We start from the raw sequence: 20603 nt of genomic DNA on the forward strand, positions 1-20603 counted from the left end.
TATAAAGGGTTAACGAATAACTGCTTTCCCGGCTAGAAAGGCCTCATACACACGACTGTACCATGTTTTTTGGACCGCAAAACACGGATACCAGCCATGTGTGTTCTGCATTTTGCGGAACGGACTAACAGGAGCGCTATCTGCATCTTTTGCGGCCCCATTGAAGTGAATCAGTCCACATCCGAGCTGCAAAGAATGCGGATCAGACCAAAACAATGGTCATGTGCATGAGCCCTCAGGAAAAGTTCTTACTGGTTACTGCAGGGTACCTACAGTACAAACCGGATTCCCAAAAAGTTGGGACACTATACAAATCGTGAATAAAAACTGAATGCAATGATGTGGAGGTGCCAACTTCTAATATTTTATTCAGAATAGAACATAAATCACGGAACAAAAGTTTAAACTGAGAAAATGTACCATTTTATGGGAAAAATATGTTGAATCAGAATTTAATGGTGTCAACAAATCCCCAAAAAGTTGGGACAAGGCCATTTTCACCACTGTGTGTATTCTGAATCGGCTGCAAAGGCTATGAATGTGGTTTTCAGTAGCACATGGAGCTCATTGCCCTGAAGAGATTATTCATCCCAAATCACCTTTCCAGATAGCTTACTCAGTCCCAACTCACATGAAAGAAGATCTGGCGATGTTTATTCGTCGTATGATCCGTAGAATGCAAGTTACAACAGGTAAAAGAACGATTCTTCCATGCAGGTATAGAGAATAGACACAGGTCAGATGAATTACAGCATTAAAATGGCTGATACAGCAAAGAGGGGGAGGAGACTGAGCAGCATGCAAACTAAGGAATGCCACAAGAGACAAACTAGATAGGCATTAAAGAGACAGTACATAATAAAAAATAATATCATGTAACATGACACTCCCCGCCTGAAATCTTTAGATTTCAAAGTCTATTACATATATAAAGATAAGTCCAACTTGAACCTGTAGGGGAAGAAACGTTAAAGGTAAAACTGGTGTGTAAACCATAGATACGAGATACCCGCAAACACAAGAAGGTATGCAGTAAATGAACAATGAAACATGACGTCCAAAAAACAGATGGCTTGAGTCCTGCGGTCTATCGTTTGTAATCGTGGGACTTCAACAGTAGCACAGTCAATAGTGATAGTGATATTCTCCCCGCCATAACAGGTATAGCCGGTACTCCTGCCTAAGTCACTCACTTGGGAGAAGAAGCACCAATTCCGTGATTGGTCGTGAGAAAGTCCGAGCAGAACCTCCTTTAGTTATCTTAACTTCAACCTTTCGAACCTTTCCGTCATCGCTGGGCATTACGCCTGTTACAAGACCCATAGGCCACTCATTGCGACAGACTTCTCTATCTTTCAGAAGAACAAGGTCTCCTACTTTGAGGTTAGGCTTGGGTGTTTGCCATTTGGAACGGCTTTGAAGGGTATGCAGGTACTCCATTCTCCAGCGGTGCCAAAACACATTGGCTAGGTGTTGCACCCGTTTCCATTGACGCCTATAGATATCCTTCGGGTCAATCTCGGCAGAAGATATCACGGTAGTTCCAACCTTCTGAGTAAGGAGTGTGGCTGGGGTAAGGATCATTGGAGCATCAGGATCGGAAGATACTGGTACTAGAGGCCTTGCATTAATGATGGCGGATACTTCTGAGAGAAAGGTACTCAAAGTCTCGTGAGTCAATAGTGAAGACTTGTGGTCCTGCAACATGGAATCGAGAATTCTTCGAGCGATTCCAATCATTCGCTCCCAGGATCCTCCCATATGCGAAGAATGTGGTGAATTAAACAGCCAAGTACATCCATTGTTTGCTAAGAAATTGTCTAGTTGAAGTTCTTTACAGGCTCCAACGAAGTTGGTACCACAGTCGGATCTTAGTTGTTTGACAGGTCCTCGGATGGAGAAGAATCTTCGTAAAGCGTTGATGAAACAAGACGAATCCATTGACTCGATCACCTCGATATGTACAGCTCGTACGCTGAGACAGGTAAACAACACGGCCCACCTCTTGCTATTGGCTGCTCCACCGCGAGTCCTACGAGTTACCACAGTCCATGGACCAAATACATCAACTCCAACGTAGGTGAAAGGTGGATCTGTACTTAGGCGATCAAATGGCAGGCTTGCCATTTGTTGTAGTTGGTGTCTACCTCTTAACTTGCGACACTTGACGCATTTAAAAAGCAGGGAAGAAACACATCTCTTCATTCCAACAATCCACAAGCCAGCTGACCTGATAGCACCTTCTGTAAATTGTCGGCCTTGGTGCTGTATTAGTTCGTGATGGTGCCGTATTAGAAGAGTGGCAATGTGGTGCCGACCTGGTATGATGACGGGGTTTTGTTCCTTGCTGCACAGGTCAGATTTCTCTATTCGACCTCCAACTCGTAGCAACTGATTGTCATCGACTACAGGGTTCAGATTAAATAGTGAACTACCCTTTGATAGAGGTATTCCACCTTTGAATCTGTGCAACTCTTCCATGTACACTTCTTGTTGTACACAGCGAATGATTACCCTTTCCGCCTTTTCAATTTCCGTTGCAGTAGGGAGGTTGGTACAGATATGCCAGCCATGACATTCTGAAGTTGAGCTCCATTTAAAACAATGGGCAATGTGTATCAAATAAGCAACGGTCCTAACAGCTGATGACCAGGTTGAGAAACGTTCAAAACGATGCGACTTTAGTTTTTGTTCTGAACTCGCAGAGGTACACAGTGTGGTGTACATAGACCCGATTTCTTTATCATCGTCAGGATGTACCAGTTCATAGGTAGTGTCCGTGGGAATTGAGTAGGAGTTTTCAGAAAGAAATCTTGGAGGCGACAGCCACGAGCAGTCGAGGAGAGCTACAGGAGATATAGCTCTTGTCCCACAATCGGCAGGATTAAGGTCAGTGGGAATATGATGCCATTGCTTTGGCAAGGAGAACCTTCTGATACGTTCTACTCTATTGCTGACGTACACGTAAAATTGTTTAGTTTGGTTGTAAATGTAACCAAGCACTATCTTGCTGTCTGTGTAAAATGTGAAGGAATCAATGTTAATGTCCATTTCACTCTTTATGACTTCAGCTATTTCCACTGCTAGCACAGCTGCACAAAGTTCAAGTCTGGGTATGGTATGTGCGGGTTTTGGTGTTAGCTTTGTCTTGCCTAGAACAAAGTTGCAGTGTATGTCTCCATTAACTCCTGAGGTCTTCAAATAGGCCACTGCAGCTATAGCTTCAACTGATGCATCAGAGAAAATATGGATTTCCCTCTGGACAGCGGCTGAGATGGAGACTGGGGCATAGCAACGTGGAATTTGGAGCTGTTCTAATGTCTTCAGAGAACCTCTCCATTTCTCCCATCTTCGTTGTTTCTCAATAGGTAACGGAGTGTCCCAATCTATGTTATCAGTAGTAAGCTGTCTTAATAACATCTTACCTTGGATGGTGACTGGGGCTATAAATCCCAGTGGGTCGTAGATGCTGTTCACTACGGACAAGACTCCTCTCTTGGTGAAGGGTTTGTCACAGGTTGACACCTGGAAGGTGAATGTGTCTACTTTGATGTTCCACAGCAGACCTAGACTTCTCTGCATAGGGGGTGCGTCTGACCCAAGGTCAAGGTCTTTCACACTGGCAGCATAGTCCTCAGGGTGAAATGCATTCATTAGCTCTTGGCTGTTAGATATAATTTTGTGAAGTCTCAAGTTTGCTACAGCTAGCATCTCTTTTGTTCTGGTAAGAAGATTAATTGCTTCTTTAGCAGTAGGAAAGGATTTGAGCCCGTCATCTACGTAAAAGTTCCTTTCAACAAATTGACGAGCATCGGATCCATACTCAGCTTCTCCAAGCTGAGCTGTCTTTTTTAGTCCATAGATTGCTACAGCTGGGGAAGGGCTGTTCCCAAAGACATGTACCCTCATTCGGTAATCAATTACCTCTTTGTTGATGTCGTTGTCCTTGTGCCATAGAAACCTGAGGTAATTCCTGTTATCTTCCTTGACGATGAAGCAGTGGAACATTTGTTGAATGTCGGCCATCACCGCTACAGGTTCTTGACGAAAGCGAATTAGGACTCCAATGAGGTTGTTGTTCAAGTTGGGCCCTGTGAGGAGCATGTCGTTAAGTGAGAAGCCTTCATGTTGGGCACTGGAGTCAAAGACAACTCTGATTTGGTCTGGCTTTCGTGGGTGATACACACCGAAGGAAGGGAGGTACCAGCATTCTTCTCCTTCTTTCAATGGGGGTGCGGGTTCGGCATGACCCCTGTCAAAGATATTCTGTATGAAGTCCACAAAATGTCTTTCCATCTCTGGCTTCCTGCTTAAGGTACGCTTTAAGGAGGAGAATCTTTTGACTGCTTGATGTAGATTGTTTGGTAGCTTCTCTCTCGGGAGGCGAAAGGGTAGGGGTGCTACCCAGCTATTGGAATCTTCCTGAAAGAACTCATTGTCCATTACTTTAAGGAATTCTTTGTCTTCTGCCGAAGGAGCCAACTTGTCGTCTTCACTGCTTACATTGAAAACTGTAGAACCAAAGCTGTCATCGTAGGTGCGGGAAAGGTTTGTGTTGCGATGTTGCAACTTGCAGCTAGTTACCTTCTCCTTCACCCAGTAGTGATGTGGGCATGGCTCAAAGTGAGTATTACGACCATTTGGCAATACATTTGTCTTGAATGAAGAAATGTTAGTAGGCCTTTTCATTTTGCCTATACAGACGTTGCCTATGATGACCCAGCCTAAGTCCAGGTACTGGGCGAATGGGGCCTCTGGAGGTCCGCTGACCTGCCTGTGTACCTTGTGGATCCTTAGAATATCTCTTCCCAGCAGAAAAAGGATTTTAGCATCTTTGTCAAGTGGTGGGATTTCACTGGCTATTGACCTTAGATGAGGGTGGTAGAAGGCAACTTCTGGTGTAGGTATTTCTTCTTTGTTGGCTGGTATCTGGTTACACTCTACAAGTGTAGGTAAGGGTAATTGTAGGTTATTTTCTAGGGAGGACACAATAAATCCATGAGCCCTTCTTCCAAAAACCTCTGTAGTTCCACTACAAGTGCCTAAGGTGTAAGGGTGAACCTCTCCTTTTGTGCAAAATAGATCGAACAGTTCGGATCGTGCAAGCGATCGATTGCTTTGATCGTCTAAGATAGCATACACCCTTAAAGTCTTTTCTGGCTGATCCTTGTGATGAATATTCACTAGGCATATTTTAGCGCAAGATTTGTCACAGTGGTCTTCCCCACAGACTTCGGTGCACGAAGAAAATACCATGGTGGAATTAGGTACGTGATCTGTACTCTTCCCGCTGTGGTTCTGTCCAGGAGGAAGGTCTGCATGTTGTGAAGGATTGGACTCAAGGGGATGGAGTGCTTGCACATGGTCCTCGGAACCGCACTCTATGCACTTGATAGGAGTTTTACATTCCTTGGCAAAGTGATCGGTGGAAGCACAGCATCTATAACATACCCCAAAAGTCTTTAGGAGTTCCTTTCGTTCTTGTAGGGGCTTCTTTCTGAAACCGATACATTTTTTGAGGGGATGAGGCTTCTTATGGATGGGACATAATCGGTTTGGGTTTTCGATCTTGCCGCTCTTGTTTGGGGCGGGAGTGGGAATAATGTCTGTCTTCCTAACGGACACGGGACCTCTGCGGTTCCTGTAGCTAGTATGTAGGTTGTCACCTTTAGGTGAGGGAGTATTGAACTCGTTGAATGCAAAACTAGGATCGTTCTTGGTGTCAGCAATGTTCCTGACGAAATTGCAGAAGTAGGAGAACGGGGGAAAGGAAACCTTGTTTTCCCGTTTGTATGATGACCCAACTTGGATCCACTTTTCTTGTAGGCCATGCGGAAGCTTGCAAATGATAGGGTTAACTCCTCGAGCAGTGTCCAGGTAACTGAGGCCAGGTAGCTTAGGGTCAGTTTTGGCAAGCTGGACTTCGAGAAGAAGGTCGCTGAGTCTCTGGAACTCTATATTGTCCTTACCAGATATCCTTGGGAAATTTTCCAATCGTTTGAGCAATGCATTCTCTATGGCTTCAGGACTACCGTAAGTCTGTTCTAGACGCTCCCATGCTGCGGTGAGACCTGCAGTTGGATTGTCGATGTAAACTGACCTGAGGCTCTTGACACGTTCTGTTGACTGTGGGCCAAGCAACCCGATCAGCAGATCCAGCTCACGATCGGCAGTAAGACCGATACCGCCTAATGTAGTTTTGAAAGCGGCTTTCCAGCTTCTATAATTTTCAGGATGGTCGTCGAAGTTTACTAGGCCTGACTTGGCGAGCTCATGTCGAAGTAAGTACTTTACTACCTCTGTTGTATCGGTTGCCTCTGACTTTACATAGGAGGTTGCTGGTTGATTGTTGTGGATCGCATTGTTTATGGTATCGTTGCAAAGAGACGTGGGAAGATATGGTGCAGCAAGGGCATTCAGCTGAATTGTTGGGTGAAGGTCTGGAACAGTACTGTTAGCAGGAGGCTGGCGACTTGCTTGCGGCTTAGTGTGCCGTTTTGTGACATATGCGGGATCAGCATGACAGTCGGGAGCTGCACTGGGGTGGGTTTGCATGTAGGAAGTGGCTGGAACGGCTTTTACCTGATGATGTGGTGAAGTCCTTGCGTTGCCGTGAAACGTGGAGGTAATTGAGTGTTCACTGCTGTGGTTTAGAACATAGTTCTTAGTGCGTTCAAAGGAATCTGCTACATCTGCCTTGACGCTGACCATTTCGCTAGCATTTTCATCTGCACCGATAGCTTGTTCCAAAACCTTTAGTTTTGCTGCAGCTGCCTCGTAGTTGCTCTGTTCCTTTAAAGCTTCAATTGCTGCCCTTTGACGTGCCGTTTGAGCTTCTATTGCTGCCTTTTGATGCGCTGCCTCGGCTTCCATTACTGCAACCTCGGTCTCCAAATCTGCTCTCTTTTTTGCATATGCGGCCCGTACCTTGATAGCCTCTGCTTCGGCGCGGGCATTCATTAGCTGTTCACTAAGCGTTGAGTGCTTTGAACTTCGGGATCTAGAGGAACCTTTAGAACGTCTGGTGGATACAGATTTGTGAGATACAGTGTCCCGTGGCAGCATTAATTTTGCTTCTGCCTTTGCTTTAGTTCGCTGGATAAAGCTTTCTCTTTCCTCATTAAGAAGCTGGGCATTGTTAAGTTGCTCTAAGGACTCCTCAGTGTTGATGCTTTGCAGAATACTTTTATATTTGTTGCTTGTAGTCTGGTACAGTTCGTATGAAGCAGAGAGATGCTTTATGGCGCCCTCTAGTTGCAGTACCTCATGGCTGGGACATGAAATCACATCAATGTGGGTGAGGATTTTATCCCAAATCTGCTTCAGACTGGTTGCTAGTTCAGTTCTCATGGATTCATAGTTCTCTTTAACCTTCCAAGTGGGTTTCACAGAGCGTTTGGTCGATGCAGTGAACTCTGGGTCCTCATCCTGACTTTCTCTGTGTGAAGCATGCTGTGGTGTTTCATCACACACTGAGCCCTTTCCACTCATGATGGCCTGCAGTACACAGGCTTGACTGTAGCAGTGAAGAGGGTCTGTATACTGTGAGGAGCTGTAACAAGCTGTGCTGGGGTTGTATGCAGAATTCTCGTGCAATACACACAGTTACACTTCACTATGATCTGTCCTGTGACGCAGTTATCTCTGTGCAGGCTGCTGGATACGTTCTTTTACTATTCTGAATCGGCTGCAAAGGCTATGAATGTGGTTTTCAGTAGCACATGGAGCTCATTGCCCTGAAGAGATTATTCATCCCAAATCACCTTTCCAGATAGCTTACTCAGTCCCAACTCACATGAAAGAAGATCTGGCGATGTTTATTCGTCGTATGATCCGTAGAATGCAAGTTACAACAGGTAAAAGAACGATTCTTCCATGCAGGTATAGAGAATAGACACAGGTCAGATGAATTACAGCATTAAAATGGCTGATACAGCAAAGAGGGGGAGGAGACTGAGCAGCATGCAAACTAAGGAATGCCACAAGAGACAAACTAGATAGGCATTAAAGAGACAGTACATAATAAAAAATAATATCATGTAACATGACAGTGTGGCATCTCCCCTTCTTCTTACAACACTCAACAGACGTCTGGGACCGAGGAAACCAGTTTCTCAAGTTTAGAGATAGGAATGCTCTCCCATTCTTGTCTAATACAGGCCTCTAACTGTTCAATCGTCTTGGGCCTTCTTTGTTGCACCTTTCTCTTTATGATGCGCCAAATGTTCTCCATAGGTGAAAGATCTGGACTGCAGACTGGCCATTTCAGTACCCGGATCCTTCTCCTACGCAGCCATGATGTTGTGATTGATGCAGAATGTGGTCTGGCATTATCTTGTTGAAAAATGCAGGGTCTTCCCTGGAAGAGATGACGTCTGGATGGAACCATATGTTGTTCTAGAACCTGAATATATTTTTCTGCATTGATGGTGCCTTTCCAGACATGCAAGCTGCCCATGCCACACGCACTCATGCAACCCCATACCATCAGAGATGCAGGCTTCTGAACTGAGCGTTGATAACAACTTGGGTTGTCCTTGTCCTCTTTGGTCCGGATGACATGGCGTCCCAGATTTCCAAAAAGAACTTTGAATCGTGACTCGTCTGACCACAGAACAGTCTTCCATTTTGCCACACTCCATTTTAAATGATCCCTGGCCCAGTGAAAACGCCTGAGCTTGTGGATCTTGCTTAGAAATGGCTTCTTCTTTGCACTGTAGAGTTTCAGCTGGCAACGGCGGATGGCATGGTGGATTGTGTTCACTGACAATGGTTTCTGGAAGTATTCCTGAGCCCATTCTGTGATTTCCTTTACAGTAGCATTCCTGTTTGTGGTGCAGTGTTGTTTAAGGGCCCAGAGATCACGGGCATCCAGTATGGTTTTACAGCCTTGACCCTTACGCACAGAGATTGTTCCAGATTCTCTGAATCTTCGGATGATGTTATGCACAGTTGATGATGATAGATGCAAAGTCTTTGCAATTTTTCGCTGGGTAACACTATCTTTCTGCGCAACATTGTGGGAATTGGTGATCCTCTACCCATCTTGGCTTCTGAGAGACACTGCCACTCTGAGAAGCTCTTTTTATACCCAATCATGTTGCCAATTGACCTAATTAGTGTTAATTGGTCTTCCAGCTCTTCGTTATGCTCAAATTTACTTTTTCCAGCCTCTTATTGCTACTTGTCCCAACTTTTTGGGGATTTGTTGACACCGTGAAAATTTGAATCAACGTATTTTTCCTTTAAAATGATACATTTACTCGGATTAAACGTTTGATCTGTCATCTACGTTCTATTACAAATAAAATATTGACATTTGCCATCTCCACATCATTGCATTCAGTTTTTATTCACAATTTGTTTAGTGTCCCAACTTTTTGGGAATCCGGTTTGTATATCTGGGGGTGCAGGAGGTGGTAATAACCAGTGAGCGCCGTCCTCTGCAGTGACGGAAAGTGCTTACTGGTTACTCCAGGGGCCCTATAACTGGGGGCAGGAGGCGGTAATAACCAATGAGTGCCGTCCTCTACAGTGAAGTGCTTACTGGTTATTGCAGGGCCCCTATAACTGGGGGCAGAAGGCGGTGATAACCAGTGAGCGCCGTCTTCTGCAGTGACGGAAAGTGCTTACTGGTTATTGCAGGGCCCCTATAACTGGGGACAGGAGGCGGTAATAACCAGTGAGTGCTGTCCTCTGCAGTGAGGGAAAGTTCTTACTGGTTATTGCAGGGCCCCTATAACTGGGGACAGGAGGCGGTAATAACCAGTGAGTGCTGTCCTCTGCAGTGAGGAAAAGTTCTTACTGGTTATTGCAGGGCCCCTATAACTGGGGACAGGAGGCGGTAATAACCAGTGAGTGCTGTCCTCTGCAGTGAGGGAAAGTTCTTAGTGGTTATTGCAGGGCCCCTATAACTGGGGACAGGAGGCGGTAATAACCAGTTAGTGCTGTCCTCTGCAGTGACAGAAAGTGCTTACTGGTTATTGCAGGGCCCCTATAACTGGGGGCAGGAGTTGGTAATAACCAGTGAGTGCTGTCCTCTGCAGTGAAGGAAAGTGCTTACTGGTTAATACAGAGCCCCTATAACTGGGGGCAGGAGGCAGTAAGTACCAGTGAGCACCATCCTCTGCAGTGAAGGAAAGCGCTTACTGGTTATTGAAGGGACCCTATTACTGGGGGCAGGAGGCAGTAAGAACCAGTGAGCGCTTTCCTCTGCAGTGAGGGAAAGTGCTTACTGGTTATTTCAGGGCCCCTGTAATTGGGGGCAGGAGGTGGTAATAACCAGTGAGCACTGTCCTCTGCAGTGCGGGAAAGTGCTTAGTGGTTATTGCAAGGTTTGCAGTGAAGTGCTTACTGGTAATTGCAGGGCCCCTATAACTGGGGGCAGGAGGCGGTAATAACCAGTGAGCGCTGTCCTCTGCAGTGCGGGAAAGTGCTTACTGATTATTGCAAGGCCCCTATAACTAGGGGGCAGGAGGTGGTAATAACCAGTGAGCACTGTCCTCTGTAGTGAAGTGCTTACTGATTATTGCAGGGCCCCTCTAACTGGGGGCAGGAGGCGGTAATAACCAGTGAGCGCTGTCCTCTGCAGTGCGGGAAAGTGCTTAGTTGTTATTGCAAGGCCCCTATAACTAGGGGGCAGGAGGTGGTAATAACCAGTGAGCACTGTCCTCTGTAGTGAAGTGCTTACTGATTATTGCAGGGCCCCTCTAACTGGGGGCAGGAGGCGGTAATAACCAGTGAGCACTGTCCTCTGTAGTGAAGTGCTTACTGGTTATTGCAGGGCCCCTCTAACTGGGGGCAGGAGGCGGTAATAACCAGTAAGCATCAGTCTCTGCAGTGAAGGAAAATGCTTACTGGTTATTGAAGGAACACTATAACTGGGGACAGGAGGCGGTAATAACCAGTGAGCGACGTCCTTTGCAGTGAAGTAAAGGACTCATTTGTGAATAGGAGGCAAGAAGCAAATGTCGCCACTTAAAAGGGGTTTCAGCGTAAAAATTATTTTTAACAAGTTCCTGCAGCATGGTCCCTGAAACAGAAGATTCCTACTTTCCTGCTCCATGCTGTCTCCATCTTCCGATCCTGGTGCACCTCTCCAGTAAATGACTTGACTTTAGTGGTGAAACGCTACTTGTGGCCCCATCACCACTGAGGCCAGTCATTGGCTGGAGCGGTACATGTTACTATGCCCATAGTCAGCCAGATGTAAACACTGCTGGGACCAGAAGATGGAGGCAGGGACCAGAAAAGTATAAATCTTCGGGTCTCAGGGCCATGCTGCAGGAACGTGTTAAAAAAAAAGTTTTATCGGGAAATCTCTACGTTCCTGTTACACTGCACGATATTCAGGACAATTACTGGGAACAAGTCTTTATAGATACGCTCATTCCTGATATCTGGCCTGTATAATTGTGCCGCTGATCAGCTGATAAACAAGGAATCACTCATTTATTGGCCGATTTGCATATTTTATAAGATAATCGTCAGCACATCTCCCTGTGTAATCAGCAATGTGCTACTGATTATCAATAGAAGTGAATGAGGGAGGGATGACAAGCACTGATTAAGCTTCAGGGTTGTTTGAGTTATGAAAAAAATAATAATATATAGCACTGTAAATCTGATGGGCAGCAATATATAACTGAGCTAAGCAAGTTTTAGGCAAAAAACATTTCCCTAGTTCTCTTCTGGCCCTTTGTTTACCTGTAATAACAAAGTGACATGTCTGACTGCTGTGATACTCAGCAGCATGTTGTATTTGTAGGACTACTGTCCTACTGTATAATGACACTGCTGATACACACAGGATCTTCCCCCGACCTGTTCTTGTGCAATGCTCTGCAGAACTCCTCTGTCAGATCCTGTGCCCAGCATTTGTCTCCTCACTTCCTGCAGCTACTCAGTAAAGCCTTCAGCCCTGAGTCTGTGCAGCTGAAGGGATTAATGTTTTTCCTCCCTCAGTGATTCTACCCTCAGTGAAATCTGAGAAAGCAGCAACTGGAGATAAAGTAAGTGAATTGTAAAGTTCTTACATTTGCCTAGTCAGAAACATACAGAGAACAAAAAAATAACTCAGACAACCCCTCATGCACATGACCGTAAAAAATTGTTCCGCAAAAAATAAGAATGACTTCCATGTGCATTCCGTATTTTGCAGAACAGAACAGCTGGCCCCTAATAGAACAGTTATATCTTTGTAAATAATGCGGACAATAAAATAGGACATGTTCTATCCCTTTGTGGAACGTATATACGGAAACGGAATGCACATGGAGTAGCTTCCTTTTTCTTTTTGCATACCCATTGAAATGAATGGTTCCGTATACGGTCCGCAAAAAAAAAATGGACCGCACACGGAAAGAATATACGTTTGTGTACATGAGCCCTAAGTAAGAGTGTATTATAAAAAAAATAAAAGGCATGTGAAAGTGGGAACACCAGTGGCCTTGCACTCATGACGTGTTTCACAAATGCTTCATCTAGGGATCATCCAGGGGTCCCCACTGTAACTTTTTTCTGGTTCCATTTGTTTTGTGGATGGTTTGAACAGATACATCTGTATATTTCTTTATTGTATTTATTAACCCATATCCGACTGCCTTTCAAATATATACCCCAGCTGTTGGGACATTAAATATGGCGCCCACTCGCGAGCGCCATAGCGCAGGGGGCCTGCTGTTTTAAACATACCATCAAACAAAATATCGATCACACACATTTAACTCATTAGATGCTGTGGTCACATCTGTGAGGGAAAAAAACAGGAGCGATTGATCCAAAATTGTGTATTTTTTCACAATTCCATCCCATTTGGAATTTTTTCCCCACTAGATTGTATGTAACTGTAAATGATACCATTAGAAAGTACAACTTGTTCCGCAATAAACAAGCCCTCATACGGCTACGTGAATGGAAAAATAAAAAAGTTATGGCTTTGGGAAAGCTGGGAGTAAAAAAAATAAATAAATAGAAAATGACCCTGTCATACAGATTTATTAGGATTTGATACCGTGGTGTACATGGCTTTTTTAACTTAACCCTTCAGTAAAGAACTGTTCTGCTGTTAACCTTGCTTCACTATTTCCTGCCCCACTACACTGCACTGACATCCAAGGGACCCTGCCTTGCACCTCACCGCAACCATCAACATCAAGGGAACCTCAAATGACCCCAAAACTAGAGTGTGCCCCAAAGGGAAGAACAGGTGCATGCGTCCTTCCCATCACTGCACAGCACAGGGGAGTACTATGACCACCATTCTTGCCATTATCACTCCTATCCTCTCCCCTGCTGCACACTGCACATGTGGATAAAAGTATGTCACATTAGTAGTTTTTAGGTTGGAAACATTTTTGATGTACACAGTATGGCACAACTGTTCCGATGTGCTGTATGTTTGGTATAGATGCGTCTCCCCTCCCCACATATGTGACAATATCCTGAGCCCTCGCCCCCTTGTAAAGCCTGATTCACACGTCAGTGTTTGGTCAGTGATCTCCATCAGTGACTAAGCCAAAACCAGTAGTGAAGCCTCCACAGACATAAGGTATAAGGGAAAGATCTGCTCCTGTTCTGTGCTTAGAGCCGAACTTGGTTTTGGCTCAAAATCACTGATGGAAATCACTGACCAAACACTGAACGGATATGTTCACGATGCACTGGAGCTGTAGGTTCAGTGCATGAGCTAGGAAATGCTCCCTCACAAAACCAAAATGGCTCCCTATTAGAACATCCAAATTTGTTCAGTCACGTTTAGAGCATTATTTCTTATGTCTGGAAGAGTCACCCTCGTACAAGGGATCCTGACAGCGGATCTGAGCCACTGAATATGTGTGACCACCATCACTCAATCACCTGTGTGTGCGCGGCATAACGCTGTGGCCGGAAGTGTCATAATGGATTTTTGCCATTTAGAGCTCAGGTGAGCATGGGGCCAAATCTGACTGGTGTGCGGGGGTTTATATGGAGTGCTTCACAGTGATGACGCTACCCCCGGACGAAGGCACGCCGAAATCGTACCTACATACACCAATGGTTAGGTGACTTTTTTACTCTCTTGTTGAGTGTATTTTCCCTGATGCCGCTCTGATGTTTGGTGGCCTGTGCTCCGCTACTATGTGATTGCACCACGTATTGCCCCCTTTTTTATTCATTAATGTATCAACAATTAGGAATATGTTATATCTTTCCACGTGGTGTTTGACCGCCAGTCATAGCGCTTTTTCTGCTTCTCATCCTTGTTTTATGCATTTTTATTCATGTGTCAATTAATAAAGATTTCAATATTTTTCCGTTTTTTGGGTAGTTGATGGTTCATTCTTTGTAGGTAAGTTGTGCCAGTATGTAAAAATAATATCTACACATAGGAGAGTTTTTACATTTTAATTTACATATACCCCGTTAATCTTTCACACATCATATAGAGAGGACGTTAAGGTGTATTGTTATACAATTCATTTTCCTAATGAGACCTGAATACTCATGGATACCAGGATGCAGCATATGGCAACCTGTGAGGTTCAGGTTAGATGGACAGATATTTTTTCATTAACACGTGGCGAGCAAGAAAATATTTTCGATGTTTGCTCCTTATTTTGATCGTTGCTGGTTTGCCCCTAGAGAATCTGCCCTGTTAACGAGTTGCCGATTCCTGATTAGATGAGGCGATGTGGTGGCAACACAGAAAAGCAACTTCATCACTCATTGTTCATTCACTGCACGCAATTACACGCGGCAATAATTTCCCAAATTGATATGGTTATACTAAAAGTCAATCGATAATCATTCTGTCTAATAGGCATGAACATAAAATTATCACTTGCTAGCAACACAATATTCTGTGTGAACAGGGACCTGCTGCCGTCAAGCAATAACTCTATAAGGGGATGAATGATCACAGCAGTGATCGCTTATCTCTGTACAGAGGGGCTGATTGTGAAAAGAAAGGTTGGGTGTGTTGGATTTCAGCATAGCTGTGGGGTATTCTCCTTTATCCATGTATGAAAGCCTTTTGCCTGTATAGACTGGGATATAATGGGTAGGGGTGGCCATAGGCTGATCACATGAAGTATTCATACAGAACCTCACTTACTCATTGCTTCTGTCAGCACATGTGAAAAGCTCTCAATGTCATCCTCCAGGGTTTGATGTGGTTTCAGAGGCACCGGAAGGTACCCATAATGCTCCTTGTTACAAATATACATCTGAATTCCTAAAAAAGACACAGAGAAGCATACAGTAGTTACAGGATGCATTGTTACAAGACGAATGACGATGATGATGATGTGAGCGTAAAGATGCAATTATTGACATGACAATGGTGAGTTACAGTGGGACAACCAAAACTCACAACTTTTATTAAGGCCAAATCAGACAAACCTAGCTTGGAGGTATTTTGAGGAATCTCTGTATGTATGTGTTCATGGTATATAAGGGTCTATATATGAAGGAAAGGGTTCGTAGTATGAGCAAAGCCTCTGTATGTATGTGTTCATGGTATATAAGGGTCTATATATGAAGGAACGGACTCAGTAGTATGAGCAAAGCCTCTGTATGTATGTGTTCATGGTATATAAGGGTCTATATGTGAAGGAAAGGGCTCAGTAGTATGAGAAAAACCTCTGTATGTAAATGCTCATGGTATATAAGGGTCTATATGTGAAGGAAAGGACTCATAGTATGAGCAAAGCCTCTGTATGTATATGCTCATGGTATATAAGGGTCTATATATGAAGGAAAGGGCTCGTAGTATGAGCAAAGCCTCTGTATGTATGTGTTCATGGTATATAAGGTTCTATATGTGAAGGAAAGGGCTCAGTAGTATGAGAAAAACCTCTGTATGTAAATGCTCATGGTATATAAGGGTCTATATGTGAAGGAAAGGACTCATAGTATGAGCAAAGCCTCTGTATGTATATTCTTATGGTATATAAGGGTCTATATATGAAGGAAAGGGCTCGTAGTATGAGCAAAGCCTCTGTATGTATGTGTTCATGGTATATAAGGTTCTATATGTGAAGGAAAGGGCTCAGTAGTATGAGAAAAACCTCTGTATGTAAATGCTCATGGTATATAAGGGTCTATATGTGAAGGAAAGGACTCATAGTATGAGCAAAGCCTCTGTATGTATATGCTCATGGTATATAAGGGTCTATATATGAAGGAAAGGGCTCGTAGTATGAGCAAAGCCTCTGTATGTATGTGTTCATGGTATATAAGGTTCTATATGTGAAGGAAAGGGCTCAGTAGTATGAGAAAAACCTCTGTATGTAAATGCTCATGGTATATAAGCGTCTATATATGAAGGAAAGGGGTCGTAGTATGAGCAAAGCCTCTGTATGTATATGTTCATGGTATATAAGGGTCTATATATGAAGGAAAGGGGTCGTAGTCTAAGCAAAACTTCTGTATGTATATGTTCATGGTATATAAGGGTCTATATATGAAGGAAAGGGGTCGTAGTCTAAGCAAAACTTCTGTATGTATATGTTCATGGTATATAAGGGTCTATATATGAAGGAAAGGGGTCGTAGTCTAAGCAAAACCTCTGTATGTATATGTTCATGGTATATAAGGGTCTATATGTGAAGGAAAGGGTTCGTAGTATGAGCAAAGCCTCTGTATGTATGTGCTCATGGTATATGAGGGTCTATATGTGAAGGAAAGGACTCATAGTATGAGCAAAACCTCTGTATGTATGTGTTCATGGTATATAAGGGTCTATATGTGAAGGAAAGGGCTCGTAGTATGAGCAAAGTCTCTGTATGTATATGTTCATGGTATATAAGGGTCTATATATGAAGGAAAGGGCTCGTAGTATGAGCAAAGCCTCTGTATGTATGTGTTCATGGTATATAAGGGTCTATATATGAAGGAAAGGGGTCGTAGTCTAAGCAAAGCCTCTGTATGTAAATGCTCATGGTATATAAGCGTCTATATATGAAGGAAAGGGCTCGTAGTATGAGCACATGTACTGAAACAGGCATTTCATTAGCCACAACTTGGTTCTGTTCCTGTAATATAGCCAGCGGTGCACCTAACCTTTCAGCTGCCTAAGACGCAATTGAATCCCTCCCCACACACATTCATCCCAGTGCTAATAAATCCAATACTTCCAGCCCTACAGTTAAAGGCACATGTGGATGGACAATAAATACAGCGCTATTATGCATACAGAGTAATATCGCACTACATACCTCTCGCATCCAGTGATTTCTTCTCTGATGTAGACATTCTCATTCCTCACCTTCTCCATTCAGAGTTCAGAACAACCTTTGACAATATCTTTCTTGTACATCCCTGCTGCAATGCCCCCTGTATTATAATGCTCCCTGTAGTGCCATTAAGAATAATGCACCCCCTTGTAGTGCTGGTATGTATAATGCTTCCTGTAGTGCTCCAGCCTGTAGTATAATGCCCCCTATAGTGGTGGTATATATAATGCTCCCTCCTGTAGTGGCAGAATATACACTAATCACAAAAGTTAGTGGTATTTGGCTTTCGGGTAAATTTATGGAAAATGTTCAGGTGAAACTCGAAAAATTTTAATATTGTGCAAAGTTCATTTATTTCAGTAATGCAACTTAAAAGGTGAAACTAACATATGAGATAGACTCATTACATGCAAAGCGAGATATTTCAAGCCTTTTTTGTTATCATTTGGATGATTATGGCTTACAGCTTATGAAACACCAAAGTCACAATTTTGAGGTACCCTTTGCTCGGGGGGTATGGATTAATTAGCTGATTAGAGTGTGACACTTTGAGCTTAGAATATAGAACCTTTTCACAAAATTCTAATTTTAAGCTGCATTAATGCAATTCTTTTTAATTTGTATTACTGAAATAAATTTTGCACAAATTTTTCGAGTTTCACCTGTATTATCATGAAAGTAGAGCATTTAAGCAGAAGCATGGAATGCTATTTTCTCATCTCAAACTATTTTTTTGAAACAAAATCCAACAACAGTGGTGGGTGTACCCCCACAAAAAATTACAAAGTCTCAAAACCCTGTCATGTGGTCTTGAGCATCAATTACAGCTTGACAATGACGTCTCCTGCTGTTCACAAGTTGACTTATTGTCTGCTGAGGTAAGGCATTCCGCTCTTCTTGAAGGGGGGCCCTCAGGTCATTGAGATTCTGGGGTACAGAGTTATGAGCCTCTAAACGGCGACTCAGCTGATCCCATAGGTTTTCAATGGGATTCAGGTCTGGAGAAAGTGCGGGCCACTCTATTTGTGGTACCCCAGTCTCCAGCAGCTGTTCCCTATCGATGCTACCTCGATGAGCTGGTGCATTGTCATCCATGAAGATGAAATTAGGCCTGTGTTGTTCATGAAGAGGCACAATGACTGGATTAATGATGTTATTCAAGTAGTATGGGCTTGTCACTTTACTATTGTCACAACCAGACAGCTGAGAAGCTCTGACAGAATCCTTTCAGAACCTCCTCCTTGAGTTTCTTTGTTGTGATGTTCAGTTCCTCATCTCGTTAGCCTCTCTCAGCTGTCATGTAGTTGGACTAATTGCATCCCTTTAAATTCCGCCCCATAATGCATTACTGGGCGGCTTATACTACTTCCTGGAGTGTGTGTGCATGCTGATCTTGTTTTCCAGTCTGCTACAAAGTTAAGTGCTGAACATTTATCTGTTATTTTCTGTTTGCTGGATCCCAGGTGACCCTGACTCCCTCCGTGTCTGGTGTAGGGAGCCGGTGGTCGTGTCCCCTCACTATTGTAGGGTTTTCAGGGGTTATATAGTCGAGGTACGTGGATATGCAACCATCCACCTCTGGGATCTTTGCATAGGCTGAGCAGCCAGGGAAAGTCTCAGGTCTTGTGCAGGGGTCTCCCTTTTGGTTCCTTAGCTTTGGATCCAATGAGTCATATATGCATGTTGCTTTGTCTTGTTTCCTGTACACCGTCCGCGACAACTATTCACAACGTGTAGGGCAGTTCTGTATTTAGTAGACACACTTGACCTCACTGTAACACCGCCACCACCAAAGGCTTGTCTGGTGACAGTGGCTGATGCATAGCGCTTTCTCCTTGACGTCTCCAACATTGTTAGCAGCCATCATTTCATCTCAGCGTGAATTGACTTTCATCAGTGAACAGCACAGAGGCCCAATGGTTTCTCGTCCAGAATAGATTCTCCATGGCCCATGCAAGATGATGACGCCTGTGGTCAGGTACCCTTGCAGGTTGTCCAGCACGCAGACCACTCTGATGTAAATGGTAAAGAATGGTCTGACGTCACACTTGGGTGCCTCTCACCTCCCTTAAATGCCTGGAGTTGTGTCGCATTCATCATCCAGTTCCGCAGGGCATTGTTCACAGTGAAGCGGTCATCAGTGTGGGATGTTGCCAAAGGACATCCACTTCTATGCCTTTCTGTGACTCTTCCAGTCTCTCTGTTGCTATCTGCTGATGATACTATGTGACTCTCTAAGCTCAGTGGCCAATTCCTTCTGAGAACATCCTGTTTGAAACCTTGCAATGGCAAGGTACTGTTGATCAATTGTTATGTGTTGTTTTTATATGTGATGATGAGGAGGACTGTTTAAATACCAATTCTAATTGAATCAGGAAATGTATTGGTTCATGGACCAAACACCTGTTGTGAATTTTACTGTTAAGTTCCTTGTAGATCACATTACGTTCACCTGTAAAGGTTAGAGTGCATTTTAGGTTCATCCTGAAATTTCACTCACAAGCCAAATAGCCCAAACTTTTTGAGAGTAGTGTGTAATGTTCTCTTTCGCTGTAGTCCATCCTATAGTATGATGCCCCCTTGTGCATCTCGGGTGGCACGATGATGTGATCACGAATGTCTCCATAAGGACGAAGCCATTCAGTAAAATATAATTGCGCTGCCTGAGACCTTGTGTAGGTCATCGCAACCTACTGCAGAATTCAAGTGCCTCATAGGCTTCAGACCTAGGGGTCTGCAGCCTATGAGTCTGAATGGTGGGGACTCCACCATAATTTGCTGCTCCCTGAGGCAAGATGCGTATCTTGCCTCATGGCAGAAGTGGCTCTAAATGTAATACTACAGTAATTAGCATATTCAGATCAGCCAAACTTGCAAGTGTACTGCAATATGAAGATGGGTTTAAGTGTCTTCCAAATATCGTATTCATCCTTTCCCCTTATACATACCTGCATATCTGCAAGAGAAGGCAAATACAATTATGTCATCAAAACTCCATGTAAAGTCATCATGTGGAGGGTAGAACTGTAGATTCATGGAGGCTTGCTTTCGAAGATCAATAAGCATTGTAGAATGAATCATTGGCACAGCAAAACAGCCTTGTCTCTTCCATTCTCTTATGAGAACATAGTCTGGAGTTCTTTTATAATAACCCTAAAAATGAGAAAAGAGCGGACTTAAGAATAAAGAGCAAGGTTCTCTCTCTCTCTCTCTCTCTCTGTTATTATGTATATCCATCACATTATATTATTCAGCCAGGGCAAGCCATGGCAGTATGTGATGGTATGGTATCATAGAGACGGTGTGGTATCATAGAGACCTCATCTATCACTACTAAAGGGGCACCACAGGCTCAGGTGGCTTGGGCACTTGGAGGGTAGAGGGTGA

General features: G+C 43.8%; 1 protein-coding gene across 1 annotated transcript in view; it reads right to left on the minus strand.

Annotated features, from left to right (window-relative positions):
• Positions 1 to 20603, minus strand: part of COLGALT2 (collagen beta(1-O)galactosyltransferase 2) — a 158776-nt gene that overhangs the window by 32247 nt on the left and 105926 nt on the right. The window contains exons 5-6 of the mRNA XM_044301742.1: positions 20165 to 20369; positions 15095 to 15214 (exon numbers count right to left, since the gene is read on the minus strand). Of these exons, the coding sequence (XP_044157677.1) occupies positions 15095 to 15214; positions 20165 to 20369 (325 nt within the window). The remainder of the gene's footprint in view (positions 1 to 15094; positions 15215 to 20164; positions 20370 to 20603) is intronic.

Source organism: Bufo gargarizans, chromosome 7 (genome assembly GCF_014858855.1).
Source record: "Bufo gargarizans isolate SCDJY-AF-19 chromosome 7, ASM1485885v1, whole genome shotgun sequence".
Classification (NCBI taxonomy): domain Eukaryota; kingdom Metazoa; phylum Chordata; class Amphibia; order Anura; family Bufonidae; genus Bufo; species Bufo gargarizans.